At 44.1% G+C, this 22,788-nt stretch overlaps 1 protein-coding gene across 1 annotated transcript in view; it reads left to right on the top strand.

The window, feature by feature from the left end:
• COL26A1 (collagen type XXVI alpha 1 chain) overlaps window positions 1–22,788 on the top strand; it is a 172,291-nt gene that overhangs the window by 12,674 nt on the left and 136,829 nt on the right. Inside the window, exon 2 of the mRNA XM_074922925.1 lies at window positions 12,360–12,482. Coding sequence (XP_074779026.1) covers window positions 12,360–12,482 — 123 coding nt within the window. The remainder of the gene's footprint in view (window positions 1–12,359; window positions 12,483–22,788) is intronic.

Genomic DNA, 22,788 nt, shown 5'->3' with positions numbered 1-22,788 from the left:
CAAGGCACTAAAGCGATTTCTTAGATTGCTCAAGAATTTTTTAATAATAGAGAAAGGTGTTAGTGTTTCTGTTCACAAGAGAAAGGCTTTCTTTTTTTTAAGATTTCTTTTTTTCTAATGAACAAACTGGATTGCAGCAAAGTTTGAAAGGAGAATGAAAATAATTGTTCTTGGCTAGAAATAAGGTATGGAGACTGCTTCCAAAACCAGTGAAAGCTTAGGAAGATGTGTTAAAAGCAGAAGAACCATTTAAATTAAAAAGAGGTAGGTAGAGCACTTCATTTCTAGATGCCTTTGTAGTCTATCTACAGACGGATATTGAAGTGCAGTGGGTTCTGTGTGATTGAAACAGATACCATCTGCTTAAGAGTGAGCTTAAACTTGATGAGGCAATACGGAGTGTTCACTAGCAGGGGTTTGGGACTACTGTGTGCAGAAGAGCTGATCTACAGCAAATGCTATGTAGTTACTTTTTATGGCATTGGACAGATGCAGTTGTCAGAGTGTAAGAGTGGGAGTCGGGAGAAAGGTGAAGAGGAGGCTGCTGGTGTAGCAGATTATTGTGTGCCTGTAACTACTGCATCCAAGCTGTGTTATATTCACGTGGTGCTTTGAATGAGGCTTCCACTTTGTGCAGAGGAAGCACTTGGAAAGGGCTCGTGACTGGCAACTGGGAAGTGTTTTAGGGCAATTCATTACTGCATTTGCATGGGCACTGGGAATGATTGGCTTGAGAGGGAGGCAAGGAAGGGAAAGACGTGATCACCAAGCTACCCATGGGTGTGGAGGTGTGTTTGTAAAGAGTATTGTTACTTTACTACACTAAAAATGTTTTTTGAGAGTTTTAGACTGTGCAAGTAGGAATTTATTAACCTTAAAACTATTGAGACATCCTCCTGTCTTAGCTCACTGTCTCTGATCTCTCTCCCAACATGCACTTGAATCAAAACTGACTGTTGTAAAGGGCAAACTCAGCTCTCTGATCACACAACAGATCTAAGTTTTGATGTTCCTACTTCCCTACACATGAAACTCCCATGGGTGTAACTGGAACAATAGGATTATTTTCCAAATTATTTTTTATTGTAGTAACGCCCAGGACAGCCTTGTGCCAGACATGGCAGACATGGAATAAAAAGTTTTCAATTTAAATAGCAAATTAACACACAGGCTTTGGGGTTTGTTTTTCAGACTGATTAACACTTTAAATACCCAGGCAGAGAGGTTTTGCAAGGCTTTGTTTTCACTGAACTGGGGCCTTGTGTGGCTCATCTTAGGGATCTCTGGGCAAGCACAAGACAGCCTGCTTTATCAACACAGCCTGGTATTCAGAATGACCTGGCAGTTACTGGAGAAATGTGCTTTGCTCTTGGAGTACAGGCATGTTGGCAGGGTACAGCTGTCCCCCGGAATCTTCCTGGAGCGCCAGCAGTGGTCTTGTCTCAGGCCTTAATGCAAATGCTGGCTGATGGTATCTGACCTTCCGTTGCCTCACTGAACAGAAGTGGCTAAGCTGACAAACCAGAAAGGGAAAAGAGGAATTGTTGATCTCAAAGCAATATAAGTAGATGGATTTGTCTGGACTGGCTTATTATTTATAATCATCTCCTCCAGCCCTGGAAACATTAGAAAGCTGAAGAGTTCTCTTGCATTTGAGGAAAGGCTGTTTCTTTAGCAGTCTCAATGAGGATGTTGTCACGTCTGACTCTTTGTATGGCAGTCACCTGAAACAGAGGTGATGTGGCATAAAGCCAAGCCTGCACACTTACTGCAGCTTCACTCTAGAAAGAGGTCGCCTTGGCTCATGAAATCTAGTTCCCAACAATGATGGGCAACCCCATGGTGGGTAACTACTGTAGAAAGGTCTGCTGTATAGTCCCTTCTATACCAGAGCCCACAAACTCCACTGTAAGTTGCTGAACAAATTGAAGACCTAGACTGAATGAAACAATTACAATGTGCCACAGGAAAAGCCAAGGAGGGAGGAGGGCAGGTGGAGGAAGCGTTACTAGAAGAGTTCTGGGCTCTGTTTACGTGACACAGCTGTCTGTACAGGTATTTCCAGTTGCATCCTAACACTTGTGAATCTGAAGCTGATGCTCTGATCTGCTTTTCAATGTCTTTTGGGGCCCACAGGATACTGCTCTGCGTGTTGAAATAGCTCAGGAAAACAAAACTGTATTCCCTTCAATAGAAAAAGCCGTGTTCTGTGTGTGTGATCTCCTTCAAGATATTTTTTTCTTTTTAGCTATCAAAAGGATTACCTGTCTCCAGTTATATCGCTACTGTTCAGCTCCAGGAAAAACCTGAAACATGCATGTTACATGGGTGGATTAACATAATGCAATTAATAGGAAGCAATGACTTGATCGTGCCGTCCTAGTTTTTTTCTTTGATAGGCTCAGTGCTCTCCTTTTGACATTGCCTTTTGTTCTTCTTGTAATTTGTGTTTTTTGGTGCCAGTATAATGATAATGAAAAACACTGCTTCATTTAGGCAAAGTCCCTGTGTTCCTGTCATGCATGTGGCTTTCATTGCTGCTGGTAAGTGCTGTGAGTTTGGCAACAGAGGGCTGAACGTGAGGCACAAAGATGCACTGTTGTCTGTACGGAACTCTATAAGCAAAAAAATAAATTCAGGAGCAGACCCTGTTCAGTCCTTCCAGACTAGCCGTTGATGCATGCAGATACAGGCCCTGTAGGGCTAAGTACGTGATTTGAAGGAGCTGCTGAAAACCAGCAGGAGCCTGATTTGTCCATTTTGGAGGACTTGGATTGTGCAAAGTGTTGTTTTGTTATGATGTAACATAGCAGAGGGAATTAAAGACAGTTATGGGTACTGACTTTATGGATGGTGGCGGAGACTCTCTAGCCACAACAGGAGCACTAGGAAAGCACAGGATGCTGTTAGAGGGTTGCTGACTCCTTAAGCTAGTTTTCTTAATGTTTTTCTCACTGCAAAAGTTTTGAGGACAGGCAGGTGTGTGTCAGTGCCCTGTTTTCCCACCTCTTGCTAATTCAAAGTTAGAGTTTAATTCTGAATGAATTTATGTTGGTGTAAATTTAGAGGTACTGACTTAGATAAAAGTTCATCTTGTACTTTAATGAAGATTAAGGCCACTGTCCTCAAGCAGTTCTAGATGAGATCTTTAGAGGAGGACACATAGACAAGTGCCAAATGTAATTTTTGAACACAGGGGTATATTTCAGACAAATAGTGTTCCAAATCCCAGCTCTATACTTTCAGTCAAGGATTTAAGGACATTTTTTTCCTTGATCCCACCCCTGCTTTCAGGGTCAGGCTTTCTAGGAATGAACAAACCAGTACTATGGATGTATTGGCAGTATGGAAGTAGGAGACCTATCTACAGCCAGGTTATCCAGCTGCACAAAAATGTTTAGACAGGGTTCTTCTTTTGAAAGGCTCTAATTCAAGTAGCTTTTATGTTGCAAAAATGACATGCTTGGTTGTAATTGTGTATGATTTCCACGCTGCATGGATATTGAATGCCAAATTCCATCAAGTCAGTCTGATTTAACAAAGACAGATTCCACGGATATTTTTGTACATACGTTTCCTCCCTCTGTGAACACTGGAAACTACTGTCTTCTCATTGATTGGGATTACGCTTGGGGGAAGGAGTAGCAAAACAGTTCAGTGCCTAGAAGAATGCCTGTAAAAGCAAAGCACTTCAAAGGAGCGAACCCCCCTTTTATTTCTGAGCACTCAGTCATGGACTAACTTCTTTCATTTTCATGATGAAGGTAATTATGGTTCAGGTCAACCATATTTATTGTTTGATTCAGTTGGAACATGTCCCTAGCAAACTGAGAGGAGCTGGGTAGTGGGTATAAATCAGAGGGGCTTTATGCTAGAGAAACAGTCCTTGTGCCTTCTCACCTCTTTCCCTTATGCATGCATAAACAGATAACATAGGCACAGAGTTGCATGTATTGAACAGGATTAATTTATTTCTGATGCTACCTGCCCGCTCAACCTTTTTAAAGTTCTGGTCTGCCTTTGTTGTATTCTAAATTTATATTAATGCTGATGTACAGGGTGTATCTACTGTACAAATGAATCCAGCGTGTGTAATAGACAAGTGCTATAATCTCCAGAGCCCTTCCTTCATTAGTTACAGCAGTTGGAAGGTGCCTTGTGAATGAGGTGGGGGATTGGAAGAGAAGAGGAATGGTCTCATGGCTGAAGAAGCTGAATGTCGCTCTGGGGAGCTGGATTCCCTCTTTTTCTCTGAAAGAGCTGCACCCGTGGCTTCATACTATTTGTCTATTCTACTTCTAGACTTTTAATAATTCCAGTAGGGAGAGGTTTTTCCCTGAACCTCTGTAACTTCAATGGGCTGCAGGAGGATAAGGCAAAACTTTGTGCAGTTTTCTATGAATTGAATCAAGTTCAGCCCTCGAGGTAATGCTGTTTGGAAGGTCAACCATGCACACAACAAAGCGAGGAAAGCACAGTTAAATGTGCTTGGCTACGGAACTTGCTGAAGATTAAAGCTGTTGTGCAGACTGAACTGCATTTTCCTCCTAAGGTAAAGATTCCTCCAGGACTAAACTCCCTCCAGCAGTCTCTGATAATCCACTTTGTGTGGGAAATTTAAGACTGTTATTGGCAACTGAGTATTTGAAGTGCACTAAGCACAGAATGTATTGCCCCCTGGGGAAGGCTTATGCTATTGGGAGGTACCTAGATAAATTGTCCCATCTTACTCTGCTAGCCAGAACTTATTTTTATGGCCACTTTTTACAAACTCTTACGGTGGGGTGGGGTAGTGGTGATGTGTGCAGAAAGATTAGAGTTTCTTCCAGTCTTTGTCCAACCAACATAGTGGAGTGGGAAACCTGGAACTTGTCTTACTCCTGTTCGTGCCTCTGGCTCTCTGCTGCTTCAAATGGCTGCTGCTGTCTGGCTTCAGAAACACCAGCAGTCTTCCAGTTTTATTCATTTCCCCAAATGAATGGGCTGTTACAAAGATTATTCTCCCTTTTTCACAGGAGTTGGGGTAACTGCCATTAGGGACTATGAAGTACTCAGTGGGAGTAAGGCATGCGGAAAACATCAGTATTGACAACAAGATTACTGTGGCTTGTCATGTCTTCTGACTTGCAAACCTCTTAAAACTTTGTAATAGAAGAGCAGACTCTGCTTTGAACTGAACCTTGCTGTCATAAGCTGGTGTACAGCCACCCCTTTGCCCCTGCCAGGTGGTCTTTCATGGATTCCTTAGCAATGGTCCATCAGTCTACAGACCTGAATCAGTCCATCAACTCTGAACATTCTAATATTGTGGAGACGGGTGCTCACAATTGAATTTTGTAGCTGGCTCTTTGCTGGACAATATGTTGAACGACAACCTTGGATCCTAAAATCTAGTTATGTGGGGAGAGCACAAATATGGCCAGGAACTGGAGATACTTAATCCAGATTGGTTTTTATCTGAGCTTCCCAGTAACATGTGATGAGATTGTTTCCTTTATAGCCAGGTCACAGCAGTAAAGAGTAATTTGGTCACAGCCAACTGAATTAGCTGGTAAACTTGATCCTGATGAGAGTCAAAGCACATTCAGGGAGGTGTGTATTTGTGAATAAGAAGGGAGTTATGTAGTTATGTAGACTGGACAGTTCTGGAAGAGATACGCCAGAGAGCCTGGCAGCCTTTGAATCTGGATTTCTTGGCACGTAGAGGGCAACTTCTGCTCCTGGCCTCAGTGGAATATATAAATAACTAACCCTCCCTAACGATGGGCTCTAGCACACAACGTATGGATTGCTGTTCTGGCAAAGCGAGTGGGATGCTCTACTATTTACACAGAAAAAAGGGCACAGTTCACTTTCATTGAGTCAGAACAGCAACTTTTTCCCAGTGCAAGTCAGTGACCTTCTGATTTTATTGAAATTCCTCTCCAGAATTTCAGGGAAATTGATAGCTCCAGTGAAAAATGTTATGAGGAAACTTGGGGAAATCTATCTAGCTATCAAAACACTCCTACTGTTTTCTGTGCCCTAAATGTTGATCTCTGCTAAGTATAACATACAGTGTGTTATCCTTATGGAAACAAAAAGATAATTCAGTGCAGTTGTTTACACAGCACAAAGCTTTAGGGCAAATCACAAGCATCAGAAATGCCATCCTTATTGAGAGACTTCTGCAATGTTTATTGGGAGTGGAGAGGGTCAGTTCATGCCCCAAACACATGCAACAGGTGCTGATGAAACAATTCTGCATATAAAGTCCTTTTTTTTTTTTTTTTTTTTTTTTTTTTCCTTTTGCCTTTCCTCCCTTCCTCCCAGAAAGACTTCTGTCTTGGCAAGTTACGTCTTGGTGATTTGAGCTTTTGTGTTGTACTGTGTGGCATGTGCTTTCATCGGAAGTACTAAAACCACGCTAAATCTCCATTTTACTTAGCTCTACAACAGTATAAATGGCTTTGTTCAGAGTCTAACTTGTAGGATTGTTTTTGCTGAAAGCACAGCATTTCATGCTGGTAGGAGCACGGTGTGCTGTAATGCCACGGGTATCAGGAGCTGTAGCCATGTCCCTCACTCCAGTGAACACATCAGCCACAAGGTTCTGTGTGTGGTAGGTGTTGTCGGCTGTAGGTCTGTTCTTAGCAGGGCACGGCAGCAAGTCAGTTTTGTGTGTGGAGCTGGACTGTCCTCCCATTGAAAGAAGTGATTAGGCAAGAATGTAGCCGCTTTCATCTTCAAGTTGCACGCTCCTGATTAAACAGGCTACTTGCTGAGTCCTCATCAGTTCAGCCCAGTGGTTTCTGACATTTAGTTTGTGATCACTTGGTCAGTGAAATGAAGCCTACTAACAACCAGTTGGCTTTTCTCTTGCAAAACCACTAGAAAGTCCTCCAGGGATCCCCAGAACTCCGAGAAGCTTGGAGAAAAGCCAGCAGTTTGGACTAGGAAGGAACCAAGCATTGCTTTTCGGGATGGCTCTAAGTTGTGATGTGAGTCTTTCTAAGCATTCACAGAGGGTGAATGGGTGGAGGGATCCCTTGCATACCCCTTGAATGGTGGGTTTAGGAAACGGTACTGTGCAAATCCAAATAGTGAGAACTGGGGAAGAAGCAGCTTGCTGTCTGCCAGTGTCTTCCCGTTCGTGAAATTATTGCTCTACGCTAACTCAGTCATGGTAGCCAGGAATTAAGCATTGATACATGGATCTTCTGGAACTTACAGTATTTTAGCTTGAGTATTTGTTACCTTACACTTCTCCACCCTCTGCAGTCCCTTTTCTTTCTCACTGTAGGATTACAGGCTGTACAGACATCCAGAATCCCCAGGGGATGAACTGTGCATCCAAATAAGGCTTCTGGTGAGGGGCACAGCAGGTTCAGAAAGCTGGGGGGGGGGGTTGGATGCAGAATATGGCTTTCTACCTGGCATCTGCCTACAGAAGTGAAATACAGCTCAAGCTCCCTGTGTAAGTCCAGCTGCCCTTTGAGGTCCTCTCGGCCTGCTCCGTGCATGCCCTGGGAAGTTAGGGTTTCTCATCTCCCCCAGCGTCCAGGTGCCTGCAGACAGGCATCACAGCTTTTGCTGAGCCAGCAGAGAACAGGCAACTCTCTCCCAGCATCTGCTCAGAATAGTACTTTTCAGAGTATCTCCAAATGGAAGCAAACTACTTAATTTGTTGCTCTAGTTAGTCTGAAAGGTCCACAGTAACATCCTGAACCTATACAGTAAATATGATTGGATATCTGCTGGCATCAACACTTGTATTCCCTCTGGAACAACATGTTGTCAGCTGTGACCGAGACGTGAGATCTTGGTCTCTAGCCCTGGATTGAAACTGTCTAAATCGGCAGCTTGCAGGCCATGGTCTACAGATCTTCAGTTGTCCATGAAAGTCTTTCAAGAATTAAATAAGGCGTGAGAGAAGGGTGTCTCTTTGGAAACGGATGGTGAAAATGGACCAAGTGAGACTTGCCTCTCTAAGCAAAGCAGTGGAAGACCAATTCCACGAGACGCTGCAGGGCATCATGCTAAATATGCTGGTGATGAGCATGCATGAGTTCCGACAGACCCAGCCCTAAAGGAGCTGCTACTTGGATCATTTTGTTTGTTTCCTTGCAATATTCTTTTGTGAATAAGCAGCAATATATTCTCTGCCATCCTGGATGCATGCCAGTAAAAGTCCTAAACCTTTCTTGCTAGCATCTGTATATAATATAAAGGGTCATTTATAATCTCTGTAAGCCATGATGAGGCCTTTCGTCACATTGTCTGAAGCCTGCTTGCATTCTGGAGACTGCTTTTGCTGACTTTTGGCTTGCAGAGACAAATCTTGGGGTGGTTTTGTCTGTCTTCTTTCTGTGGTAGTCACTGTGCTATTATATGTACAGGGAGTTTCAGGATATATATTCTAATGCATTTTATGTTTGTGTCTTTCAGTCCCGCTTGCTTCTATGCCACAGTAAAAACCAAACACATAAAAGTTGCATTTGTCAGAAAATTATGCTATTTATGGGAAACCACGTGTGTGATATTTTGCAAATGGGAATGTACATTTCACATCTTTGTAACCAAACTCTTCCTTCTGTTGGTGAACAGTGAAGTTAGAGAAATCTGTGTTCGTGTTGGATTATCTGAGTATCTTTGGGGTCTGACCACTTCCTTTGCCCTCATGAGCCATGCTGTAGTGGTTCTGCTTTAGAGAAGACAGAATGCTGAAGTGACAAGTGTTGTGGTACTTTATCACTGTCACTGCACTCTCTGAGCTCCTGCTGAGGAAGGTGGAAGACTGTCCCTAGACCTGAGTGAAGGATCTGTTATTTTGCCATGGACTATCAGTCCTGCTCCGCCTGGCAAACCCAGGTGATGGCTTCAGGCAAGGAAAGCAATGAATGGAGGATCTCGGGGAAGCTTCTCACTTCCTGTAATGATTGCTTCCTCATAACAGGTCCTGAGCAGGTCATCTGAAGAAATGAACCTGGGAAAGTGGTGGCTTTCTCACCACTGTGCAGGCTTCTGTCCTGTGCACTGTAGTGTGGGAGCAGCCTTTACGTGCAACTGCTGCCTAAGGCTCTGTCTGATTGCAACAAGGTCTGTCCAGAACATCTCACTTCCCAGAAAGGCTTTTCCAAGGCAGAAATGACAACTTTACTGCCAAATTCTTTGGAGCTGCAAGGGGATACATGTACCTGAACAGCTTATTCTGAGGACCAGGTAGAGCAAAGGTCTGAGAGACCTACTCAGACAACAGCAGTTTTGGACTTGTTTGGAAAGAAAATCTGTATGCATGCTGGTAGCACCCAGTGAATGAAAGCCCTGGCAAAACCAGCTTTGTAGGTAGCTTAAAGTATTCAACTTTTCTTGGAGTTTTTGACATAGGCAGCCTGCACAGTGTCACCTGTTTAGCTCCAGATCCACAAACGTAGTGCTAGGCTCCCAAGCTGGTTGAAAATAATCCTTGAAGGAATAAGATGATGTTGAATCTGGGTCTATGCAAAGGAAATTTGGAGAGTAACAATTAGTTTCTCCTTAGGAGCTGTGATTTGGAGCTGCCATTATACATTAACCAGAGCAGACAGGCTGCCAGATTCCCTCTGGCGATTGTGGAGTCTGCCTCCAACGCCTGCCTTTCTCTTTGCATTGTGCCGGGGTGTGCAGTGGTGTTTGTCTTTGTTCACCTTCCTGTGTCGTTTGCCTCCAGGAGTATGAAGCTCTCTAGTTTCACCATCGGATATGGAGGGATTTGCTCAGAGTGGAGTTGAAATTTTTTTAAAATCTGACACAGAAGTGCTTTGTGTATACCCGAGAAGGTGGGACAGGTGGTCTCAGATGCCCACCAAAATCAGTATTAGAGTGAAATAATTGGTGTAGGATAATCTAGCTCCATACCATGGAAACGGTACTTCTTCCCAGATGACTCTGTGATGGGAGGAGTCCAGAGTGACACAAATACAAGCTACATAAGAGTTAAAACAGAGCATGTGTAAATAAATATTTCATTTATAAGCCAGAAAAATGGTCTTAACATGAGAAGAGGCACCCGATTCCTTGATAATTATACTCTGTTTTAAAATATTATCTTTATTCTGAATTTGTTAGTATTTCATGTCCCTTCATGCTCTGTGATATGTTACTAGTTTGCATACTACTGCTTTATTCCTCTCCTACAGTGGGACCAATTCCTTTCCTCATTGCATGTTAATGGGAGTTTTTGTTTTCCATAACTTTAGGACATACGCTTCTGCCATTATCCTGTGGGGTTCTGTATATGTGCAGTTTGTTTTGCCTAACATGAAATGCTTTTTGCTCTGAGGCTTGTGCAGAAGTGCTGTCCTTCCGAAGGCTGTAAGCACCGTGCTAAGAACATGCTCAGTGGTTTCCCCGACCTCTCTCATACTTGCCCTTTCTCCTGTCTGCTTTTCCGTCCACGCTCAGCTGGCTGCTCCCATGGCATGAGGAGATCTTACCCAGCAATACCTGTCTGAACAAACCCCATGACTAAAGCTTGGAGAGATGAAAAGGCTGACTGCACCATGTGTGCATGTGAAATGAAACAGAAAACTTGACTTTGAATTATCACGTTTCCATTCTTTAGCTCCTGTCTTTATTTCTTCTGGTTTTGCTCCCTAAACTTTATGCAGAAGTTGTGCTGGGCCTGTTAAAGGATCTGCTGTCATCATGTGAGCTGAAGCTTCTTTAATCTTATCTTTCCCCCATTTTGCCCTTTGGTTCTACGATGTAGATGTTAGTAGAGACATTTGGGTACTGGAGTGTCTGATCCCTATATAAACCTTATAAATCTGATCTATATACACCATATAAATCTGAGAGAAGTGGTTCTCTTAAGACCTCCCTGCCAGCCTGGTGTCACCTGAGATGTGACTGTAGTTCATGTTTCCTGATGGGGAATTGCAAGGGGTTTACAGTGAGCAGGGGCAGTGGCTGCAGGGAAAGCTGTGTGGCTCTGCCTTGAGGCTGCTGATGGGCTCGATGGCACTGGGTAGAAAGCCACCCTCTCTCTGGGTGCCCCAGCTTACCCCTCTGGCTGTAGCCAAAGGTTCGGTGAGCAGCCTGCTGGCCCCAGCTTGCCCATTGTGGTCTGCAGCGCTCGGCTCAGCCGCTGGCATACATACCTCCTATTCATGGAAATGAGAGTTGTCCAGGGAGCAGGGAGCCTCCTGCAGAGATAGGAGGGGAATCCAAAAAGGAAACAAAAAGCAACAAATGCTGTAAATGGCAAATACTGGAAAAATTAAACTATCACAGGGAAGGTGGGTTGGGGAAGGAGGAGGGGATGTACAGGTGCCTGTTTCCACTGTGCCAGCAGTTTAATTTTTGGTAGGCAAGGTTGGGGACGCACTATGACACCTGGAGAAAAAGGGATCAACTGTACAGGGGGCTCTTTAAGATGGGTGAGAAGCCAGGACTCTTCTGCATGTGCAGGGAATGCTAACATAAGCACTTTGTGTGTTTTGGAGTGCAAGCTGGTGTCTCCACTTTCCATTAGTGACCCCAGTTCTGATCCCCAATCAGTAGGAAAGTGGGTTTCAAACCTGTTAACTACGCTGAGGTACAAAAGCAAAAATGTGAACCAGGATTTGGCAAATATGAATGATGCTTACAGGAGGAAAATCCTTTTTTCCCCCCTGAACTATGACACTAGAACCTGAAAGTGTATTTTTCAGTGAAGGTGGAAAAGGGTCTATGGGTCCCAGTCTCCAGGGCTGACGCTGCAGTTCCTGCCTTGTCATACACCTTACGGTGAGGAGGTCTCTCTCTTATTTGCTTATGAGAAAGCATAAGAAGCAGTCCTTCCCTCCCCTACATTTCCTCTTGCCCATTTTTAGACCATAACCTCACCAGGACAGCAATATGACTTGTTCAGCACCCAGCCTGTTTGAGCCCTGCTGACAATGAGCTCCACCACACCAAAAAGCAGAATTTTCCAACTCAGATGTTGTTCAGAATGGTAGGAGGCTGCAGAAAGATACCATAATGAGCAGGATGAAATTAAGACCAGTACAATGGGAACTGACTATCAAGAGATTTGGAACACTTTTTTTTTTTTAAGTCCTATTGTTTATGATAACTAACAAAACTAAATTATGTACTATAAAACTCTAGCCTCTGAGGACTAAGCAAGAGGCGTTACTGGATCTCTTGTGGTTCAGGTTGGCAGAAGCAGGGAATCTTTCTGCAGCTATTGGGAGGAGAGGGTGGGGTGAGAAATGAAGACTGCAAGTTGGGCTAGCTATGGCTGGCAGAAGTAACAACCCCACCCCCCAATACTTGGTCTGTTTTTAATGCAGTCTGATATATGTTGTTTCAGCTTGCTGTCTTACTGGGGCTAACAGTGTCCTTTCTCTCTGCAGGCACTGGTGTCACTATACAGTTACACGGACAGTTTCCTGCCAAGTGCAGAATGGGTCAGAAACAGTGATCCAGCGAGTTTATCAGAGCTGCCGGTGGCCAGGACCTTGTGCCAACTTAGTGAGGTAAAAATCTTTATGTCTCATGTTGCTGAATTTTCCTGCACTTCTCATTAAATTGGTTAGCTTTTAAGTACTGCATGAGATGAATGGGTCAGATGTGATATCCTGCTTCACGATGGTGTAACTAAAGAATGTCACTGGTGTTAGCTGCAGAGTAATTACACATGAAGGTAAGTACGGTATTAGGGACAACCTATGTGAAACAATCTGGCTTACGCTGTAATGCCCATTTGTACTTTTCCACACAGGAGGCTGTTCCTAGTCAGGCTTGAAGCTAGTCAGGCTTGAGGCGATACACACTACACTCCAACAGAGTGCAGTGTGACTGAACAGGCTTAGCAGGGATTATGTGGCTTGCTGGTATCGAGTCCTCATGCTTGGGTCTTTAAGGGTAATATTGATCAGATACACTGGAAAGCTTTGATTAAATTCCTTGCAGCTGGTGATGGATGAAGGTAATGTGCCCTGTACCTTTCAGAGTGGAATTTCCTTACAGCACCTCTTAATCCTGCATCTCGATATCCTTTAGAGACATGCATGAAAGCACAGCGTCCCCTCTCCCCAGATGAGAAACAAAAGCGTAGAGACTGTGACTGGTCAAAAACTTGCCCTGAGCCTGATTTGTCTTTCAGTCACTTACAGTCTTGTGACTCACCTACATTTAAGGAAAAAAAACCCCATGTGAAATAGCTCTGCCCAGCTACCACCTTTCAGTATGCAAAATGTCTTTATTGTCAAGCTTTGCCTTCTCTGAAAGACATTCTCAGAGCAGAATAGTGTTACCCACCCATCTGGGAATTGGTGAAAAAAAAGCCATTGTGCTGTAAATTTACACCTAGCATCTATAACAATTTCCCATGTAGACAAGCCCATAATTTAGCTCTCAAAGCTCAGTCATTTTATTGTTACCAATTCACCCACAGGCACTGACTGAGGTCCTGTTGTAGCTGATAACCTAGCCAGAATGTGGTTGTACTACCCACTTAAATACCCAGAGATCCACCTTCCCAGTCTGCGGCTTTCGATTCTTCATCTGGAATTCACATTTTCCATGTGGCAGTTACCACAGTTGGTTCTCCAGTTTCTACTTGGCCAGTGGTCAGTCTAAGCTTTTTCACTTGTAATATATCTGCTTTGGTGTCTCTTTGGTCTTGTTTTATGCAAGGCTGTGGTTGAAACACTTAATATTTTACACGGTCATGGCCAAACTTCTGTTGAAGCTTTCTAATTTCCCAGACTTTTTACACACATAATTGTCATTAGAAACTTGTGAGCTTTTACCTTGTCTCCTAAACTTGCCAAAAATCTTGCTTATTTTTCTTTGTTAACATAACTGTAGTTTCCTAAGTACCAAACAATTGATCGTGTTACTAGTAAAAATCCTTTTTGTGGGCTGCTGCAGTTACTCATATACATTGTTTCTTACATTGTTAACCCAGAGACTTTAGGAGTAGTGTGTGCTGTTGTGACATTGTTATTCATGGAACTTTTTCAGTTTCAAATGTAGTTTGGTTCATTTGCCTGACGAGTCCAATTGTTTGGAGACAATGCAGAATGGCAGCAGACTTCTCAATTTTTCTTTCTATGTGAAAATATCATGGAAAGAAGCTGGGGTTATTGATATTTAAGATCTCAGCTGGTGAAAGCTCAGCTGACACATGCTGCATTTCTGGAAGACGATCACCATGAAGAAACCTACCAGAAGAGAGGAGAACACCAATGCTCTGTTCCCTCTGCAAGTGGGAGGAAACACAAGCCAAGCACATGGCACCCTTCCAAGGAAATGACTGTACTGTCTGTCTTCTAATCATGCATTTTATGACTCTACTTTATTTACTCAACTTTACTTGCATGGAGTAAAGAAAGACCCTGGTCTTCTCTTTCCCAAGGACCTCCAGAAAGCTGCGTACAAATACTGGAGCCTTCCAAAACTATCAATAAAGCTACCTAAAGTTATCAACAAAGGTGAATCAGGAGCAGCATGTGCTGGTTCCTGATAATTTTCTGTACTGCCACTGTATGAAAGGGAGAGCCCCAAGAACAAGTACAAGAACAAGAACAGTAGCAGGGAAGCCGAAGCCACTGAGGTCCTGAGAGTTGAGTGGGTTGTTGGATGAGTTATCCCCATCCCAGACATCTTTTATAAGTGGTTGCTTGTTTTCAGTGGTGCTGTTATCATTCTGATATGAATGAAAAAAAGCCACTGAAATTGATGGATCTTGTGACATGTAACTTCTGTGGGCAACATTTAGTAACCCTGAGTCATGTTGTATAGTTGAGGTCTTATTTCCCGGGCCTAGGTGGCAGACTATCAATGTTATGCTGCCAGCGCCTAGAGATACTTGAATAACTGGCTTTCTCTTGTTTCCTAGTCAAAGTGAGGTTTTATTTCTTTTTATTTTTTTTTTAATGACATGTTTTGCCCTCTTTAACCAAAATGAATATTGTCTCTTTAGGAAACACCAATCTCTCTCGTAATTCAGGTGAATCCCATCTCTTGTTTTCAGATGAAAACTCCCAAGGACAGCAATGAGAAAAGCAGTCCCCAAAGTCACAGGGCGGTTGGGTAACTCTTCTATTCAGCACCTCACTTTCTAGTGCAGTTCCTTGCAAGTTATACTTTCTTTCTTATTTTTCTGCTGAGAAACTGGCTTTGAAGGGGTTTGTAAGCTTACACCAATCACCATGGTGCATAACTTCCTTCAACAGGTCTCTGAAAATTCCTGCGAAAGACAAACAGAGCAGAAAACTCAACTCAGGTGCCCTACTTTTTTTTTTCTTCTTCCCTGCCCTTCCTCTAACTAATGGTTTGAGAGTGATTCTGTACCTACTTTTTCAAAACAAAAAAACCCCAACCCAAATTCCCAAATCTATTTTAGCATGTCTGAAAGGTTTGGGTGACATTGCTGTTTGCCTGTGAGGTGTCTTGGTTTTCTTGGGAATCTTGTCTTTTTTCTTGTGATGGACACACTGTCTGTGGTGCAGGGCCAAGACAACCACTCTGTGTTTAGGGTGAATGTTACCTCTTTTGTCTTTCAAACTAACTTATCCCAGAAGGAGAAAGATGGATGTGTCATGGCAGAACTTGAGCCATGGGATTGTTGCTTTGCCACCATGGCTATGGCTAACAGCAAAGGACCCCTCTATCCATGTAGAGTTTCACTTAATCCTGCTACTGCAGGGCTGAAGTCCAGAAATGCTGCAAGCCCTGATACCTTGTGAGGTCAAGAGTTCTCTCGGGAGAGGATATCCTAAGTAAGGATATCTTCAGTAGTTACCTTAAACAAGGAAAAGGCATGTGACTAGTATCAAATCTGATAGTGTCCTGTCCCAACACTTCGCAAAACACAGGAGAGGGCTTACTCTAGCTTCGTGGAAAGGGAAGCAAAGAATCCTTTGTGTCACTAAATGCCTTCACTAGTCCTTGAGTGTGTTCCTGTCATATGAAGGAGCTTCTCTTTTCTCTACAGTCCTTAATGATTGCCTGCTTGACTGTATCTGCCCGACATGACAGATCCAGCACAAATGTTCCACAGGGCCAATAAATACTTCATTCCATCAAACAACGTTGTTTGTTTCCTCCTTACCTTGTCTATACCAGCACCTCTGTCTTTTCATGTTTTCTGGAAGTCTAGATCCTGGAGACATCAGGCTTACTCCAGGTCTGGTAGTGACTAGAAATGTTCATGCTCTCTATATCCCTGTGGTTGTTCAGGTAGTATAAATATATCTGCTTTCCTTTTGCCAAAAAGAAAAACTTAAAGATCTTCTGGCCTTCTGTTCTTCTCTAGCAAGATTTCTGGTGCCTGAGCTTGAAGAGGGGGCACATTCATATGGTGTTATGCTTGACTGTAAGCAATGCATAATGTCAGTAAGCCACTGGCATTATTTTGGCTTTATAGTAGTTCTCCCAGCTGCAACTTGAAACAAACTGTTTTCATCTCCTTCTTTACAGGGAGTCAACCATATCTGGGAGAGCTTTCATTCTGCCAGCACCCATTATCGGGCTGCTCACTAGCAAAAGGGATGCCAGCCAAAAAAAAGGCATCTCTCAACCTTATGGTGACAGCTGAGAGGGGCGCTCTGTTAGAGAGACTCTGCTTACAAGCAGACATCAGTGTGGCCAGACAAGGATTTAATCCGTTTCCTGTCTCCCATTCATTCGTGTTATGTTTCTTTCCCTTATTGCACAAACTGCAGCTCAGGGTCAAGCCTTTGACAGAGGAGTACCCGTGAGTTCCCCAGCCTAGCAGCTTCAGTTGTGTGATGTCCTTGCTGTCTGTTCACTTGCTCTTGGGAAGCTGGCAGCTGTATTTCTTTTTCAGGAGTGTCGTCATCTTGGCTGGGATAGGATGAGCCGATCTGTTCTTGCCCTCCACCCCAGACTCTTTATTTAGCTTGGGTGCCAAGTTGCTTTGGAGCAGTCTTGGCTGGAGACTTTCCCTCAGCAGATCTATTCTTGAACTCTCTCCATTTGTGTAGTGAAGACTTCAGCTTCTGCGCGCTATAGGATATGCCTTTGCTTTGTCACGCTACGAAGTGAATGGGCAACTTTCCAGCACTCTGGCTGAAGCTCCCACTGTACTTATAAAAATTGCATGCCATTTATCTGTCTGAAGGAAGGGATAAAGTCTCTAGCTTGGTGTTTCAGTGGCAACCTAAACTCTGGGTGTCTGCTGCCTGGATGGTCACACCTGGCTCCCAGTAAGCCCAGGCATCTGAACTATAACCCTTCTCCTGAGCAATCGTTTTGCTGCAGCAGCTCCAGGCTAATGCAGAATCCTATCATGACTAGGATGCTATGCTCCTCGAGGCTCACAAAGAAGGGTGGTTTCATAGGCCAGGCAAGGATTTGAGACCTGTCTTCAGTTGCTGAAGCTTTTCTGACTTCCTGTGCCTTCGGTCAAGCAAGAACAAATCACCTGTAGATGAGAGCAGTATTTCTTTTTTCTTACTGTGTTTTATGACTTTGAGAATAGGACAACTTCTTGCTATACTGTAATTGGTCAAAATCAGCCTAATTTTGATTAGAGTATTTGTGTATGACTGTTGAGGTCAGTAAAACAGTTATCTCAGTAGGTAAACGAAAATGATGAACATCCTGGCAGGTCATGCACTGTTACAGCCTTCAGAAGACAAACATTTTCTTCTACAAACTGTTGTTGCTGTGAAAATCCCTATCTCATCTCTGGAAGCATCCTGCTTCAGATTGTTGGCAGGATATTCTGACTCCTCTTCTATTTGTTTCATCCTAGAAAAATGAATGTTCCCTTCAAGGTTGTGAGAGTGTTTATTGTGCTATTTTTTGCTGTGCTCAGTGGTCACACAGCTGTTTCACTCCTGCCTTTGAGCACCCTGTCTTACTGGCTTCAGAGAATCTGAAGATTCCCCTGAAAACCCATAGCTGGCTTGTACAAGGACGGGCTTACCCAGTCTCTGTGCTTTAGCAAGGGCCATTGAAACCCCAACATGAAGTTACTCATCTGTCAGCTTCAAACATCACTCAAAGGCAGGAAAGATGGAAGTGAGGGGGAGCATTCTTGCAACACAGGAAACCTGGATTGTAATGCCCCTTCCAACTACTAGTTGTTACATGGTTTTTTTCCTTTCGGTATTCTAGCTTCTTTGGCTTATCACAAAGGCTATGTGCTTTTGATGACATTTTTAATGTAAGCAGGCTACACATCTTGCACGGATCATTCTTGCTGTTTGGTGTTTTTGAATGTTAAGTTTTCTTTTTTGTTTTCATTTAAACTGAATACATTTCTGCTCCCGCAGGGATTTTACAAGCTAGTTTGCAGAATAACAAAGAAGGAATTCTGCAGGCTCATCCATTTTGGTCTTTGCTGCTTTTGAAGACTATTGCTACAGGGTCAGTAGGAGAAATTTGGGATCTGTCACCCAAGAGATTGGCCTGTAGCTGATGTTTCTCCTCAGTTTCAGAAGTAGTAACGCCACAGGGAAATCCTTCTCTTTTTCTTTCTTTCCAGTCAATTGAATAATAAATCCCAGAGCTTATTCCAGTGCATTAGGACTGCTATTTGAAGTCCTGTTACACACGAACTCTTTTATGTGTTTAATTCCCTTATTGCTCTCCAAGATGTAGAGTCATATGCTTGGAAAAAGATGCCTGCTCTTCCATGCACACAGGGTGAACAGTGCTCCTGTGAAAAGGATGGATAGAGGCTCTGGGTGTGTAAGGGATTAGAGCTGTAGCACAAAGGTGAGTTCTGAGGTCTGGGAACAATGCGGACGGCTGTGCGCTGCTGGCTGGGCACAGGTGGAGGGCCATCTGCTTAGGAGGTTGTGCACAGGCACAGGTGTCCTCAGGCTGATAAACTAAGGCCTTTTGATCTTGTCCAGACACGCTGTCTGGGCGCTCTTCCTCCATGCTGGTAGGGAAGTGCAGTGCTACTCTGCAATAGTACTGAGATCTAATTGTTAATAAAGACAGGAGCTGATGATTACTCTGGTGGCATAGAAACACCTGTCTCTGTGTCCTTTTGTCTTTTTTCTTGGGACTGAGACTGAAGTATTGATCTGTACAACTTGGGATGGGAGGTGTGTAAGATTCTTTTGCGTTTTAGACTCTTGGTAAGTTGTGCAAACCAGATGTGCACAGAGTTAGAGTTCTTTTCCTCCCCTTTTGCAAAGGCAGAAGACATGTATAATGGCCTCCAACCCTCCTGGAGCTGCAGGTTTTGTTTTTCTGTCCAGTGTCTGCAGGAGCATGTTTGAAACTCCCCTGGTTACGTTCTAGGGAAATACTGCCTTTGTGCTTGGGAAGATGAAAGAGCTGGGGCGGTTGGAAAAAAAAGAGCACAGGTCTGATTCACAGAGTGATGGACTCTGCCACGCTTGTGAGTGAAAACATGACGGCAAAGGTACTCCTTGTCCCTACATCAGCTGTGGCGCTGGTTTGAGGTGATTTGAGTGTCTGGTAGGCTTTGAGAGGATAGTTATGATGGTGTGTCTGGAGTGGGGATAGTGGTGTTGGGTACCAAATATGTTCTTGATAGCTACTCTGAGAAACAGACTCTCTGGGTACTCTCATAGGATCTTCACTTCTATGTTAATACTTGCCCAGTTCTTTCCAACCTCCCCTCCTTTCCAAGGCAACCAAATAGTTCAAGATTAGGTTACTTAACCTGACATATTTGAAATCTGATTTCAGAACACCCTGATTTTCTACGGAGAGTTTTAGATTTTTGGCATGTCTGTAAATCAGGCCATGGGTACTATAAATTAGAGGAACTACCATGAACTTTGTTCTGATCTTCTTTTAATGCAGAAGATGGATTGTCCTTGTTCAAAAGACAATATGCCAGTTCTATATACAGGGTTGGACCAACTGGGTTGATAGGTTACTTCACTGCCATGAGAGTAGCAAGTAGAAGAAGGCCTGGAGTCCTCAGTTTCCAGATTCTTTGCCAGTCAAAAAGGCAAGTTCATTCCTCTTGTTATCCCAAAACCCACCAGTAAGTGATGAAACTTTCAACTTGGAACTTAAATAAAAATAAGTAGAAGCCTCTGAGAGTTGTTGAGGTCTCCTCGGGCACAAACTGCAATGGCTGAATGAATCACACTAACAAAACCATCTCTTTAGATGTGGAAATGAGTTTCATGCCCTCCCTCTTATGTGGTCTTCATGTACAAACAGCTTTGTTTGTAAGTGTCAAAGGGCAAGAGAAATCCATAAAGGGGGAAGATAGTTCCTGTGTGTGACAGGCTATCCTGCTTGGGTCATGGCAGAGATCATGCCTGTCTCTTTGACCTGATTTTTGAGGTTCTGATCCAAGAATGTGACACTCTTTCTTGTCACATCTGGCTGTTGTGTTCAGTGACACTTCCTTGAGAGCAAGGGGAACATATCCTTGTGTGCTAAAGCATGAGGCTTGTTGGCTGCCATCCCTCAATGCGTTCTGACCTCTCCAGTATTTCTAGCTTCATACCCCCAAATTAGTTAATCAGTCATGTCGTGCTCCCTCCCCAGATTACCACTTCCTGGGCAGTCACTTAGAGACACAAGCAAGAGGCTCTGTTTCCCAAACGAGGATTGCATGCAGATGAGCACCTGTAGCTTATCTGACACTGATCAGGCAGTCTCCAAGGGCAGTCAGGTGTTTGATCTGTTCTAGTAACAGCAGTGGCTGCTAGTTGAATTTTCTGGGTTCTTACCTCAGTGTTGCCCTATTCCCTGGGACCTTGCTGTGAGCCTCAGCAAACATATTGGTAAACAACACATCTCTTGCAGTAGGGTGGCAGGTCCTGGTAGTTTGCTTCTCTGAAGTGCTTGGAAGCCTTCTGCTGAAGGGGACTGTGCATACTGAGCACATCCTTTGGCTGTCTGGGAAGCCAAGAGGCTCAGGTTGTGGCTCATCCTAACCTCTTCTCTTACTGTGGTTTTCAGTTTTCTGTGCTGGTGTTTGTGGCTTGGGTGACATCCAAGGGAAAAGCTTCCCTATTCTGCTACCAATCCTTTTTTCTGCTTGCTGCGTTTTCCACACATTTTCATTCTGAGGCTTCTGATCTTTAACAGGTATCTTCTTTTCCTCTCCTTTTTCCATGTTTTTTCCTCTCCTTCAGTTGCAACACTTCAGGTATCAGACAGTGATGATGCTTTGCTAAAGGAGTTTCCTTTGCTCCCCTCCTGGGATAGCAGTCAGAAGTCTGCATGATGTGATGATATATGAAAGAGCATGTGCCATGTCACATGACTGAGGAAAAATGATGCTATGAAGAACAAAGCAACTTTAGAGCAAATCAGAGCTGGCAAGCTGGGACCACTTTGCATGCCTGACTGCACGATGCTGAACAGAGCTGCAAATGTCAGGACTCTTCCAGGAAATTCAGGGTGGGTGGTAGGCTGTGACAGCTGAGCTCCAAGTTTGTCATGCCCTGAGAAGTCCTTGCTCGTTTGAGGATTAAACTACAGCTACTTCCCCAACACAGAACTGCTGCCAAGATTCCAGTCTGGCTCAAGCCACTCTCCACACTTCATAATGAAGTTTGAGAGAGCTTTAACATCTTGGTGTTGGCAGAAACATGGTTTTAAAATCACGGTGTGGTTGGATACTAGCTGGCTCTGGACATTGGTAACAGGGCTGGAGACTTTCATCTCAAGGTCAAATCCAGCTGTGGTGTTAGTGACAAAGTCATGAACTTCTGACTGATGGTTCAGGACTTACGTGTGGAAAGATGTCTCGAGTCCAACGCCAGGACTGGGAGTTGGGAGACGGGTTCTGTTCCTGAACTTTGCCAGAGCTGTTCTGAGAGACCCTCAGCAAGACAATTAAAGTCTTCATGCCTTAGGTCTCTCTGAAAAAGCACTGAATCTCTACCTATGTCAATGCGGTGCCAAGACCTCACGCTCACTCGTGATTGCAAACTCCTGAATGCCATTGGACGCAGAAGCGCAAAGAACTAGGTGGGACGAGCTGGCTCTGTCCAGCCCGTATTAGACAAGTGCCTGGATCACAGTTGTCAGTATCAGAGGTAGCTGGCGTGCTTTTTGGCAGCTCAGAAGGTGAGGATGTAATGTTCTCAGGAGACAGCATTGCTCTCCCATTGCTGGGTGATGGCGTTCCAAGTGCAGGCAGTCCCGTGCTCAGGAGGAAGCTCGTGTGGCCCTCCTCTCTGGTGGCTACAGGAGAAGTTGGTTTCTGTGTTTGGCAGCAACAGCTGACTGAGAAATTAGTTTTTCAAAGACTGTGCTAACCATGACTGAGCTGCTGCCTTCTTTCCAAGACCTACGTGGGCAGCCTCTCCTGGCAAGCCTTTGTTACTGCTCCTCAGAGTAACTGTCCCAGTGTCACGGCAGTGCGGTCCTGGATATACACCTGTCCTTGCTACCCCTTGGAGAGGTTTTGGATGAGATTTATGCAATTTCTAGCTCCCTTTTGGCTTTGGGCCAGGCCGAGGCCAGGGCAGTGCTGCAGGCTGGGGCAGCGCTCCGTCTCCTGGCAGCTCTCGGCACTGCTGGAGGAGACTCTTCCCAGGAGACCCGGGTGCTCGGGACTTGTGTCTGCCTGGCCTTGAGAAAGAAGCATAAAGCTGCAGCCTGCAACGCTGTAATCCCAAAGCTTCAGCCTCTCCCCATGCGTGCCAAATTCCTTTGGCTGTTAAATAAGGGTAGGAATTTCGAGGGGAGCTTGTAGAGTACGACTTCTGTGTTTGCTTTTAGCTTCATGAATAGCAGCAGTGACTTGTCTGGCTGTATACTGGGGAAGCTCTGATTTGCCAGCTTTACAAGACTGCTGTTTTGAAAGCAAAGCTGGCAGTTATGCAACTGTCTGTTTTGTGTTGACTT

The sequence above is a fragment of the Athene noctua genome, chromosome 19, assembly GCF_965140245.1.
Source record: "Athene noctua chromosome 19, bAthNoc1.hap1.1, whole genome shotgun sequence".
Classification (NCBI taxonomy): Eukaryota; Metazoa; Chordata; class Aves; order Strigiformes; family Strigidae; genus Athene; species Athene noctua.
This window is presented reverse-complemented; position numbering and strand designations above follow the sequence as displayed.